General features: G+C 43.3%; 1 protein-coding gene across 3 annotated transcripts in view; it reads right to left on the reverse strand.

Moving 5' to 3' along the window:
* Positions 1–12,141, reverse strand: part of XPO1 (exportin 1) — a 78,526-nt gene that overhangs the window by 16,285 nt on the left and 50,100 nt on the right. For all 3 annotated transcript variants that reach the window (XM_084622330.1, XM_084622329.1, XM_084622331.1), the window contains 3 exons: positions 7,033–7,230; positions 6,181–6,319; positions 431–612 (listed from right to left, as the gene is read on the reverse strand). In XM_084622330.1, the coding sequence (XP_084478456.1) occupies positions 431–612; positions 6,181–6,319; positions 7,033–7,230 (519 nt within the window). The remainder of the gene's footprint in view (positions 1–430; positions 613–6,180; positions 6,320–7,032; positions 7,231–12,141) is intronic.

Here is a 12,141-nt window from a genome sequence, read left to right on the forward strand (position 1 = left end):
ACATCTATTGATAAAACTAAACTTCTAATAAATCTAAAATGTATATAGTAAGAATGCTGTTCTCCCCTCACTGACCGTAGTAGAGAAAGGTACAACCTTAAAGGAAAGAGAAATGCATGATAAACTTAACTTCTTCTGAATTAACCCAGTGTAAAACTTATCTGGGCTAATTTCCTTTATAGGCATGATAGCCAAGGCTCCTTTTCACATAGGATATATTAAATTTTCGTAAAATTGACTAGTCAGTTTGCTTTTTTCTACAATGTAGTTCAAAAAAAACAAAAAACAAAAACAAAAAACAAAAAAAAAAACACGTGCATCAAATGTTAATATCTTCAAAGAAATTAAAAGAAATCGCCATTGCACTTTTTGAACCTACCAGCTGTTCTGGCGTGAATGTGAGGAACCCACTAGTTTTATGACATTATACCTTAATTACTGTAACAAGAAATCGTTTTTCATCCTCTTCATGCATTGCTCCACTGATTGACCCAATAGCCCAACACAGAGTATTCAAATTCTTCCACGACCATTCTGTTCCATTCACTTGATTGTGAAGTTTTTCTGTCATTATTCGTTCAGTATCTGCATAATCCAGATGTGTAAGATAAACTAAAAGAAACAATTACATTTTAACATATTACAAATCCACTTTTTAAGTAGCCACAGTACATTATGGAGGTGCTGGTCACAACTCCATTGCAGAGATTGAGTTCTATTTCATACATCTGTAGTTTTCATACAAAACATATGTTTTGTATGAAAACTACAGCATATCCTTCCTAAAGTTACAGTCCAGTGTGAATTTTGCAAGGATTTAAGTAAACGTTAGTTTAGGATTTAAAAATAATTAAAAACAGGGTCCTATAAAAATTTTACATCTATGTCAAGTTTTTTCTTTGTCCTAAACATAATGCAGATAACTATATAGAAAGTGTGAACTAACGTTAATTGAAATCTTGTTCATAAACTGTATGTGGAGAACTTAGACTGCTATTAAGCTAAATTACTAATAATGGTTGTATCTAATTGTTAAGATTATATAGGCTCCGGTAACCCATAAGTGAGGCCAATGTGATGTAAGTGGTAAATCAATCCATCCCCCTAGTTAGTTTGCATGCAATAATTCTATTGGTTGTAATGACTCAGTGCTATAATGGAGATGGAGTTCCCACTGGTAGATTACTTGATGCAACTGTCACTCTTCTTTAAAGAGTCTGTGGATGCATGCTACCTTGGGCCTCCCGATAAAAAGCCCTTCACAGCAGTGCTGCCTGAGCTCCAGTTGCACACAGGCACTTTGGGACTCAGAGACAGCTCTCCCAACCCTCAGTTTTACACAGCAATGCTCTCATTGACTGTCCTCTACATCAGTAAGTCAGTTGCAACTTGAAGGCCAGATTCACCAATATGCTTTGGCTGCTCTGTCCGCTCTAAACCCAGTTTAACTAGCTGGTGCACTCTGGCTACTTTGGTGAACCAGTAAATCTACAGTAAAAATAAAAAGTGACTTAAGGTTGACACATATCTTTACATTGTATTGCAGGGTAGCAATGTTTCTTGTTTAGTGTTCGTGTATGAAATTCTATTCTTTTTTTTTTTTTTTAAATAGAGATGAGGAATTTCCCTGAAACTAACTACATCAAGATGGAGTTAAGGTTGAGCATATGCATCAGTAACAAACGTAAAAAAAATTACAGGGATATGATGGTGGTCTCAAAACTAAGCACTAAGGCACCCAAGCAGCCTTAACTCTGCCTGTAACGTCAGGAGGGGGGAAAAAAAGGAAAAAGTGTTGATTAAACAAACAGACTAAAATAATCTGGGACAACCACCATTAAAATGCCTTACTCATAAATCTGTATTTATTCCACAATGTCGCAGAGTTGGGTGCCTTATGTTTAGATTTCTATTAAGTATATCTTTAACTCTGAATTTCTAGTGTTTATAACACTGTTGTAAGAAAATTACACCAGTGTAATTTTTTTTTTTTAATCCTGAAGTTACTGATGCACACTTTCAACATCAAGTTTTTTTGGTCTAGGAATATATAAGATGAACACAGTACATGGCTAGCGTTCAATGACCAAATTGGAAGGTGAAGAACCATCACTGAACAGATGAAGATACCAAGCAGAAGAATAGATATATCACATACTTAGAACAAAATGCTGAAGACTAGTGTTTCTTAGGTATGTAAAAAACACTGATCAGGTATTCTACAGTGTGTTCAAAATCAAAGGATATGATAATTTTCACAAAAAGAAAAGGAGTACTTGTGGCACCTTAGAGACTAACAAATTTATTAGAGACTAACAAATTTATTTCAGCATAAGCTTTCGTGAGCTACAGCTTACTTCACTATAGCTGTAGCTCACGAAAGCTTATGCTCTAATAAATTTGTTAGTCTCTAATAAATTTGTTAGTCTCTAAGGTGCCACAAGTCCTCCTTTTCGTTTTACGGATACAGACTAACATGGCTGCTACTCTGAAACCGATAATTTTCACAACTCCTACAGATATTTCTCTCAGACGGTCTTAAATATGGTGGTTCACAGTGGTTGCCAGAATTATTCATGACTAATAGATTGTATTCTAATAACCCAAAGTAGGGTTTTTAATTTTTCTGAATTTCCTTTAGTAAACATATTTAATTTTTTTTAAATTATACTGAAGTATTTTGTAAATTTGTTCAGCAAACATCTTGATATTTTCTAGCAGCATTGACTCTTTCATAATGCTTAGTATGAATGATTCTGAATATCTTTCAAAGTTGTGATATAATGGGAAAACCAATTTTATTTCAACTATGCATGATACTGTCAAGATGGTAGCTTGTTGCTGGTTCTTTTTTCAAATGAATAGTTAAGGTTACGAAGAATTACACTGCATTTTTTTTTTTAAACTGACTACACCTTCTGAAAAATTCTCCTCTGGAGCTGGTATGTCATGTCTCAGACAAGGAGATTTGTAAAAAGTTATTCAAGGACAAACCAATTCATTCTGAGCTACTGGAGAGTTAAGCTCTACCTATTTTAGCTTGAAAGTGCTGGGTCTGCTCAAAAATAACACAAATACAACTGAAAATAAAATTTAAAACCAACATGTCATTCTGTAGATCTCCACAAAGTTCCCAGCTAGCTTAGGAAAAAAATGTTTCTGTGAATGCTCAATGAGCATTTACTAAGATTTTGGCAGAGCTGTTTTTCCCCCATGTGACATACACAGATTGGGAAATTGCATATTCTCCTAACCCAGCTCAGGAAGACAAGAACAATGAGCCTCCAAGCACTGCCCCAAAGTGAGTGGAGCTAGCAGTGTCCAGCTTGGCAGGTGAGTTTTTTGGGGAAGATCAGTGGTGCCACAGTTGCTGCCGAGTATAGAGGGATAAGGAGAAAAGTCTAGCCAATAAATTATTAGAATGCAGGTTAAGCAGTAGAGCTGGTTGAAAATTCTGACAGAACAGTATTCTGTCAGAAAATGCAGTTTGATCAAAATCTAAACATTTTGTTTCAACTTAATCACTTAGAATTATTTACTAGAATTAAGGATATGATTTAGTCATGGGTTCAGTGTCTTTACTGGACCTCCATGACTTCAGCGGTCAGTGACAGAGGCAGAGCTGGAGCTATGCACCCTCCTCACAGCTGTGGCAAGAGTGTGGGCTGTGCCCCCGTCCACCACTTGAGCCAGGGCTGTGCACCCCCCCGCCTTCATCCAGGGCCAGAGCTGTACATTTTGGTACAGCATAAAGCAACAAAGATAGGCACCAAGTAATGTATAAAATGAGAACTAATCAGTACTCATGCTGTTCTCTTCCATTCAGACTCCTCTACTGCACCCATCACCACCATGGTACCTGAGCCCCTTCCAGCAATGCATTAAACAGGACTCATGTGTCATGAGTAGTTCCTTCTCAGAGGAAAACAAGAATATGGAATTCTAGAAGAATTATGATGTGCCGTCTGGTTTCATTTGATATCAAAGACAAAACGTGCCTTGTACTGCCAAAGGAAAGTGACAACACTATAGGTGGTTCTTACGTCCTATAGGCTTTCCAGTCTTGGTCCAGCCCTCAAGACTGTTTAGGCCTTGTCTACACCACAGAGTTTTGTCAACAAAAATTATGCCACTTCAATTAAAGGGCTTTAAACAAACTGCAGTTGAATGTGCTGGCAGAGTGCATCCACACCAGCAGCTCTTGCATCGACAGAGAGACCAATGCACTATGGGTAGCTATTCCACTGTGCAACTGGTTGCAGGGTGCTTTGGGAAGGGTTTGCAATGCCTCATGGGGCAAGTACAGTATATGATGCAGGTTTCTCAATCCCACCGTTCCATGGGCATCCTACTAGACTGCCAGCTGCTTTTCAACAGAAGCGAATGTAGTGGAAAGGGGGGGAAGAGTGTGTGACAGGGAGCGTGAGGGGGAGACAGAGACAGTGGGCATGTTAGGGGAGAGTGTGTGGGCATGTTGTCTCCGAGATCAGACAGTGGCCTGAGCAACCAATCCTGGGGGAACAGGACACCCTCCCACATCAACCCCTGGCTCCACACAGCAGTCTCTTCTACTCTCCCCCTCCCCCTAGCAGCAGCCCGCTCTGCCTGCCTGCCGATTCCACATTAATGGTTCTGTGATTCCTCAGCCTCCTCAGCTACCAGGAGCACCATCTTCAGCAGCTCTGTTAGTTCTCCATGCTAGGTTGCCAACTTTCTGATAGCAGAAAACTGAACACCCTTGCCCTGCCCCTTCCCCGAGGCCCCACCCCTTCACTCCATTCCCCTTCCCTTAGTCATTCACTCTCCCCAACCCTTGCTCACTTTCACTAGGCTGGGGCAGGAGGTTGGGGTGCGGGAGGGGGTGAGGGCTCTGGCTGGGGATGCGGGAGGGGGCTCCAGGCTGAGGGGTTTAGAGAGTGGCAGGAGTCTCCAGGCTGGGGCAGAGGGTTGGGGTGTGGGTTCTGGAAGCAAGTTTGGGTGCAGGAGGGGCTCAGGGCTGGGGTAGGGGATTTGGTGTGGGATTCAGGCAGCGCTTACACGAGGCAGTTCCCGGAAACAGCAACATGGCCTCTGACTCCTAGGTTCAGTGGCGGCAAGTGAGGCTCCGCGTGCTGCTCTTGCCCGTAGGCACCATCCTCACAACTCCCATTGGCCATGGTCCTGGCCAATGGGAGCTGCGAATCTAGTGCTTGGGGCAGGAGCAGTGAACAGAGACTCTCTGGCTGCCCCTGCGCTTAGGGGCCCCAGGTACATTCTGGCTGCTTCCAGGAGCCTTAGCCCAGCTGTGCTGCTGACTGGACTTTTAACGGTCCGGTCAGTGGTGCTGACTGGAGTTGCCAGGGTCCCTTTTCGACCATGCATTCCGGTCGAAAACTGAACGCCTGGCAACCGTACTCCATGCTAAGGAATGTCAAACCTTCCTAGAACTTTTGAAAGTGGAAGGGTGAATACCTGCAGGGCACCAGAGTTCAAAACAGCGAGCAGAGCGGTCACAGTGGGCACTGAGGGAAGCCATTAATGTTGATATAATGAACAGCAGCATCTACAGTGACGATTTGTCAGTTTAACTTTGCCACAAAAAGCTTTATGCCTCTCGTTGAGGTGGTTTTATTTTATCAGCAACACAGTGAGAGTTTTGCTGTCAAAAGTAGCTTTGTTTTGTGTACATCTCCACTATTTTGTTTGCAAAAACTGCCTTTTGCTGACAAAACTGTGTAGCATAAACAAGACCTTAGTTTCCTTCAGCAATGAGCTTTAACTGCAGAGCTTGGTCCTACGTCCCAATAATTAAAAACCTTTAAGATAATGCCCTAAGCTACTTTTCCCTCCTAAAGACATTTCTTTTTCCATTAACTTAATTTTTTTTCTGGTGCTACTTATTTAAGATGGTTGCATCTGATCATAATAAAGTGAAAGATAAACTTAAAGACAAAAAACTGACAAGGAAAAAACTCCAAAAATTAAGTCAACTGCTTCTCAGGGAAAAAAGTCTTCCTAGAGTAGCACTCCATTCCCCATTCTTGCATTTCCTCTCCCTCATACCTCCCCCCCCCCACTTATCTCGTTCAGTAGTTATTCTTCCTTGCATTTTCTATCTAAATTAGATTATAAGAGCTAGCATTTAGTCAAAGGATTTCATATTTTGTTGCTGTATATTCATAAGATAAGTCATTAACTTACCCAGCGTCTCCCTCATATTCTTGTACAAGTTTATAGAATCTGTATCCTTCATGAATTCTCGTACGACTTCCCCCTGATCGTTTTCCACAACCAGCACTTCTTCTGGCTTAGCCATACGGCTAACCATTAACAACCGGACCTGTGTTTACCAGAGAATCAACAGTTTTAGATTAAGAAAAATTTAGGGTTGGGCATTTGACCAGTTCAAGAGTAAATGGTCAACTGACCTGTCAAATATGGTCACATATTTCAAAGCACTTATTTGTTAGGAGAGTTTTAAAAAAAAAAAAACTTCATGGTCTACAATAGGTTTAGCCTTAGACAGACACTTATGCCTACTTACAAAAGAAGGTACTAATGGAGTTATTTTAACTCAGAAGAATGCCAAAAACAATGCTCTAAAAGAAAGGCAGCATGACGCAATTAGAAAATAGTGGAAAGAGGAAGCCTCAGTGGAAGAGGCTAAGACAAGGACTACATTTTGGCCTTGAAATGCAGAGCACATACACACTTTAACCAAAATACAAACAGGACTTCAAAATATATGCTTTAAACCAGTAGACAAGGATAATCTTAGATGACCTGACATGCCAACTGGGCACCTCTCACAAACAGACCAAAAAATGCCCTGGGCTGTCTGAACAGTGGCCAGTGTGGCTGGCCCCGGGGCCGCTCTATAAGCGGCTAGCTGCGGAGCTGCCCAAGCGGCAACTGGTGCAGCTGGCCCCAGAGACAGCTGCTTCCACAGCCCTAGGGTCAGCCACACTGGCTACCACAGAAGTCACAGAGTCCATGACTTCCGCGACAAAAACAGAGCCCTACTTATGGTGCATTTAATTAAACAAACATTACCTTTGACAGAACAGGCAGATAAAGCTGTCTCCTGGGAGGAACATCAAAATGTTGACTTCCCGAAAGCAATGGAGAAGCAGATGTTGAAAATGGACTCTCTCTATACAGTTCAGCAGCCAAATGATTCCAGTATTCAAGACAAATCTTAAAAATTTCAGTTTCTTCAACTTCTGACACCAGCAACATATAGTGAAGAGCCTACAGAAATGTGATTTACACAAAAATTGGGTGATTGGTCAATCAGTATTTTTGTGGATAATACCTTGACACTGAAGGTTTATTTATCCAAATATTTCTAGTGAAGGGCTTTTTATATATTTTTGCCATAATCTCTAGAAATAAAAGGAATTAATATGTTATAATTACAATTAGAGGTCAGCATCCCAAGAACTGTTCAACAGCCATGACTATGACTACAGGGAACTTTTCCAACATATGCACCTATACTTTTGAAAAGTTACAATAACCTGACTAAAAGGTGATAATGTCTCAAAATAATTGAATCTCCATGTATAATTCTTGATTGATCAAGATAATCATCTCTTGAGTCTCTGCAAGACACTGTGGTTTTACAGTCTCCTAACCAAGGTGTTTGTCAACAGGACAATACCAATATCTGTCTACTAGAGATTACTACTGCCTTAGTGTTGTGGAGCTCAGCATTTTGAAGAAGTCTTTGTTGAGTGCATCATCTTCTGCTGCTCACAGAAGGTAGATGTCTAGACTGCTGACAGAGAAAAGGCAGACATTCCTCATTTGCACTCAATGAAAATTTCTATCAGGACATATGAAGGGAAATAAAAGTTACTTTTATTTATAACTTCCTTTATCTCCTGTGACAGGGTCGGGCCAGATGGCTACAGGAGAGTAACAGAAGATAGATATACTAGCCCCAGGCTAAGTAGGTCCCTTTTCCCTGGGTAAAGTAACAGGAAAGGTTCCAGAACAATCAGGAACCTTCTGGAGACAATTAAGACAGACAGGCTGATTAGAACACCTGCAGCCAATCAAGAAGCTGCTAGAATCAATTAAGGAAGGCTAATCAGGGCACCTGGGTTTTAAAAAGGAGCTCACTTCAGTTTGTGGTGTGCATGTGAGGAGCTGGGAGCAAGAGGCACTAGGAGCTGAGAGTGAGAAATCATACTGTTGGAGGACTGAGGAGTACAAGCATCGTCAGACACCAGGAGGAAGATCCTATGGTGAGGATAAAGAAGGTGTTGGGAGGAGGCCATGGGGAAGTAGCCCAGGGAGTTGTAGCTGTCGCACAGCGGTTCCAGGAAGCACTCTAGACAGCTGCATTCCACAGGGCCCCGGGCTGGAACCTGGAGTAGAGGGCGGGCCCGGGTTCCCCCCAAAACCTCCCAACTCCTGGTCAGACACAGGAGGAGTTGACCTGGACTGTGGGTTCACGAAAACGGCCAAACTAATGGCTGCCGTGAAGCTCCAAGGTGAGCAAATCTGCCAATAAGCGCAAGACCCGCCAAGGTAAAGGAGGAACTTTGTCACACTCTTTACTGCAATGGTGCTAACCAACATACAGACCACAACTTTAAAAGGAATCTATTTGGTATATTTCTGATATAGAATCATGAGATGGGGCTACACGCTCCAACATTCAATGCTCTCTTAGCTAACCTTTCCCTTCAGCTGATCACGGCATCCCATATCACCAGCCACCTGTGGACAAGATCAGTTGGAGGTGAAATCTCTTTAGATGTAGTCCCCATAGGCTGTGCACACTAGGAGAATCAAGTGATCCACAACTGAACTGATTTAAAACAAGGCAATGTGTTCACAAGAGTTATGTCAAATCAGTTTCAAAATGACATGAACACAGTTCTAAACAGTTTCATTTACAATGCTATGTGAGTAGCACAGAACCCTGCATAGCTCCCACAAGCAGAGAATTGAGAGATTTCAAAAGGTCCTTGATGCAATATGGGGTAGCAGTGGAAGGACTAGTTGAACTACTACTATATGTTTGCCTTCACACTGGCAAAAAACATTTACTAACCTTTCTGTGACTTTTTCTTAGAGATGTGTTACTTATGTCCATTCCATGCTAGGCATGTGCGTGCTACATGCACTATTGCCGGACATTTTCCCCTTAGTGGTATCCATAGGGCTGGCTCACTTGGATATGTGCTGGTATCAGAGGCGCTGCCGGACCCACACCATCTCAGTTCCTTCTTGCTGGTAACTCCAACAGAGAGGTAGGAGGGTGGGTCATAGAATGGTCATGGCAACACATCCCGAAGAACAACAGTTACGAAAGGTTAGTCACCTTTTTTCTTCTTCGAGAGCTTGCTCATGTCCATTCCATGCTAGGTGACTCAGAAGCAGTACCCCAGGAGGTGGGCTCGGAGTTCATGGACATACTGACTGTACCATTGATCTCCCAAAACTGGCATCATCTTGTGCCTGTTGGGTGATGGTGTAGTGGGTTGTGAGGGTATGAACCAACAACCAGGTCATGGCTCTGCAGATTATAGAATATCAGGGTTGAAAGGGACCTCAAGAAGTCATCTAGTCCAACCCCCTGCTCAAAGCAGGGCCAATCCCCAACTAAATCATCCCAGCCAGGGCTGTCAAGCCTGACCTTAAAAACCCCTAAGGAAGGAGATTCCACCACCTCCCTAGGTAACTCATTCCAGTGCTTCACCACCTTCTTAGTGAAAAAGTTTTTCCTAATATCCAACCTAAACCTCCCCCTCTGCAACTTGAGACCATTACTCCTTGTTCTGTCATCTGGTATCACTAAGAACAGTCTAGATCCATCCTCTTTGGAACCCCCTCTTAGGTAGTTGAAAGCAGCTATCAAATCCCCCCTCATTCTTCTCTTCTGCAGACTAAATAATCCCAGTTCCCTCAGCCTCTCCTCATAAGTCATGTGCTCCAGACCCCTAATCATTTTTGTTGCCCTCTGCTGGACGCTTTCCAATTTTTCCACATCCTTCTTGTAGTGTGGGGCCCAAAACTGGACACAGTACTCCAGATGAGGCCTCACCAATGTCACACAGGCAGAATGATCATGTTCCTCGATCTGCTGGCAATGCTCCTACTTATACAGCCCAAAATGCCATTAGCCTTCTTGGCAACAAGGGCACACTGTTGACTCATATCCAGTTTCTTGTCCACTGTAACCCCTAGGTCCTTTTCTGCAGAACTGCTGCCTAGCCGCTCGGTCCCTGGTCTGTAGCGGTGCATGGGATTCTTCTGTCCTAAGTGCAGGACTCTGCACTTGTCCTTGTTGAACCTCATCAGATTTCTTTTGGCCCAATCCTCTAATTTGTCTAGGTCCCTCTGTATCTTATCCCTACCTTCCAGTCAATCTACCACTCCTCCAAGTTTAGTGTCATCTGCAAACTTGCTGAGGGTGCAATCCATGCCATCCTCCTCATCGTTAATGAAGATATTTAACAAAACCGGCCCCAGGACTGACCCTTGGGGTACGCCACTGGATACCGGCTGCCAACTAGACATGGAATCATTGATCACTACCCACTGAGCCCGATGATCTAGCCAGCTTTCTATCCACCTTATAGTCCATTCATCCAAATGTCCTGGACTTTACCTGCACAAGAAATGCTGCTTATGAAGCCTGGGCTCTTGTGGAATAAGCAGTCATGATGGCCGGAGGCAGGATATTCGCCTGCTCATAGCAAGCCCGAATGCACGTGGTGAGTCAGGACGAGATTCTTTGGGATAACACAGGTAGTTCTCTCATCCTTTCCGCTATTGCTACAGAGTTGTTGCGATTTGTGGAAGGGCTTACTCCTTTCAATATAAAAGGCGAGGGCCTGCCTAATGTCCAACATACGAAGTCAATGTTCCTCAGTGGATTTGTTGGGTTTTGGGAAGATAGGTAGAAAAATGATCTGATTATGGATTTGTGACATCACCTTTGATAGGCTGAATTGGGGTGCAGTTGGGCCTTGTTGTTGAAGAACACCATTTAAGGAGGTTGCGACATAGGACTTTGATCTCAGAGACCCTGCTGACCGAGATAACAGCCAGCAGGAAAGTGACCTTTCAGGAGAGAAGCAGTACGGAGCACGATGCTAACAACTTAAAGGGGGGGGGGACCCTGTGAGCCTCAACAGGACGAAGTTTAAGTCCCTTGGTAGGGGAGGGGTCAGTTTGCAACCGTGAGGATAGTGTCTTTCCAACCCCTTGAGAAACTAGACTGTCATCTCGTGGGAGAACACCAATCTGCCATTCACTGCAGGGTGGAAGGCTGAAATGAATGAACCTTAATAGATGAGAGAGCCAGACCTTGCTGCTTTAGGTGGAGCAGATAGTCCAAGACAGACTGCAGAGAAGATCAGAATGGAGAGAGATTCCATTCAGAGGCCCCCAAAAAAGAAATGTTTCTACTTGGTCAAGTAGGTAGCCCTGGTGGAAGGCTATTACTTTGCAAGACCTGTCAAACCTGAACCGAGCAGACCTGTTCCTCAGGGTTCAGCATCCATGCAGTCAGGTGCAGTAAAGCCAGGAGATCAAGTCCGGGTAGACTAGGAGCGTGAGAGGTGCTGCCACCGAGAGGTCCAGAGCTGTGCCAAACCAATGCTAGCATGCTATCAGGATAACCCTTCCCTTGTCTTATTTAATTTTTAGGAGAACACTGTGAACCAAGGGGATTGGAGGAAAGGTCTGTATAGTAGATGGTCTGCGCACAAGAGGAGGAGCCCACACAGCGAGCAGTACTGATGGCATTTCCTGTTCTGCCTAGTGGCAAATAGGTCCAACTGGGGAGGCTCCCACCTCTGGAAGATGACACTGATGACTTCCAGGTGAAGAGACCACTCATGGTGAGAGGAAAAAGCTCTGCTGATGTGATCCGTCAGTACATTTCGGGCTGAAGATCGAGCACCTCCCTGCTTTTTGAAGTAAAACATGCATGTGGTCATGTCTGTCAGGACCTTCACCACTTTGCTTGAGATCTGGGGAAGGAACTCGTGGCAAGCTAAGCCCTGAGTTCCCAGACATTTATGTGTAGGGAGATTTCTTCTTCAGACCAGAGGCCATGGGTCCTGAAGTTGTTGAGGTGGGCTCCCTACCCTAAATCTAACCGAGATTAAGGCTACAAACAGTTGAGGAGCAGCAAAG

The sequence above is a fragment of the Lepidochelys olivacea genome (assembly GCF_965140295.1).
Source record: "Lepidochelys olivacea isolate rLepOli2 genome assembly, chromosome: 3".
Classification (NCBI taxonomy): domain Eukaryota; kingdom Metazoa; phylum Chordata; order Testudines; family Cheloniidae; genus Lepidochelys; species Lepidochelys olivacea.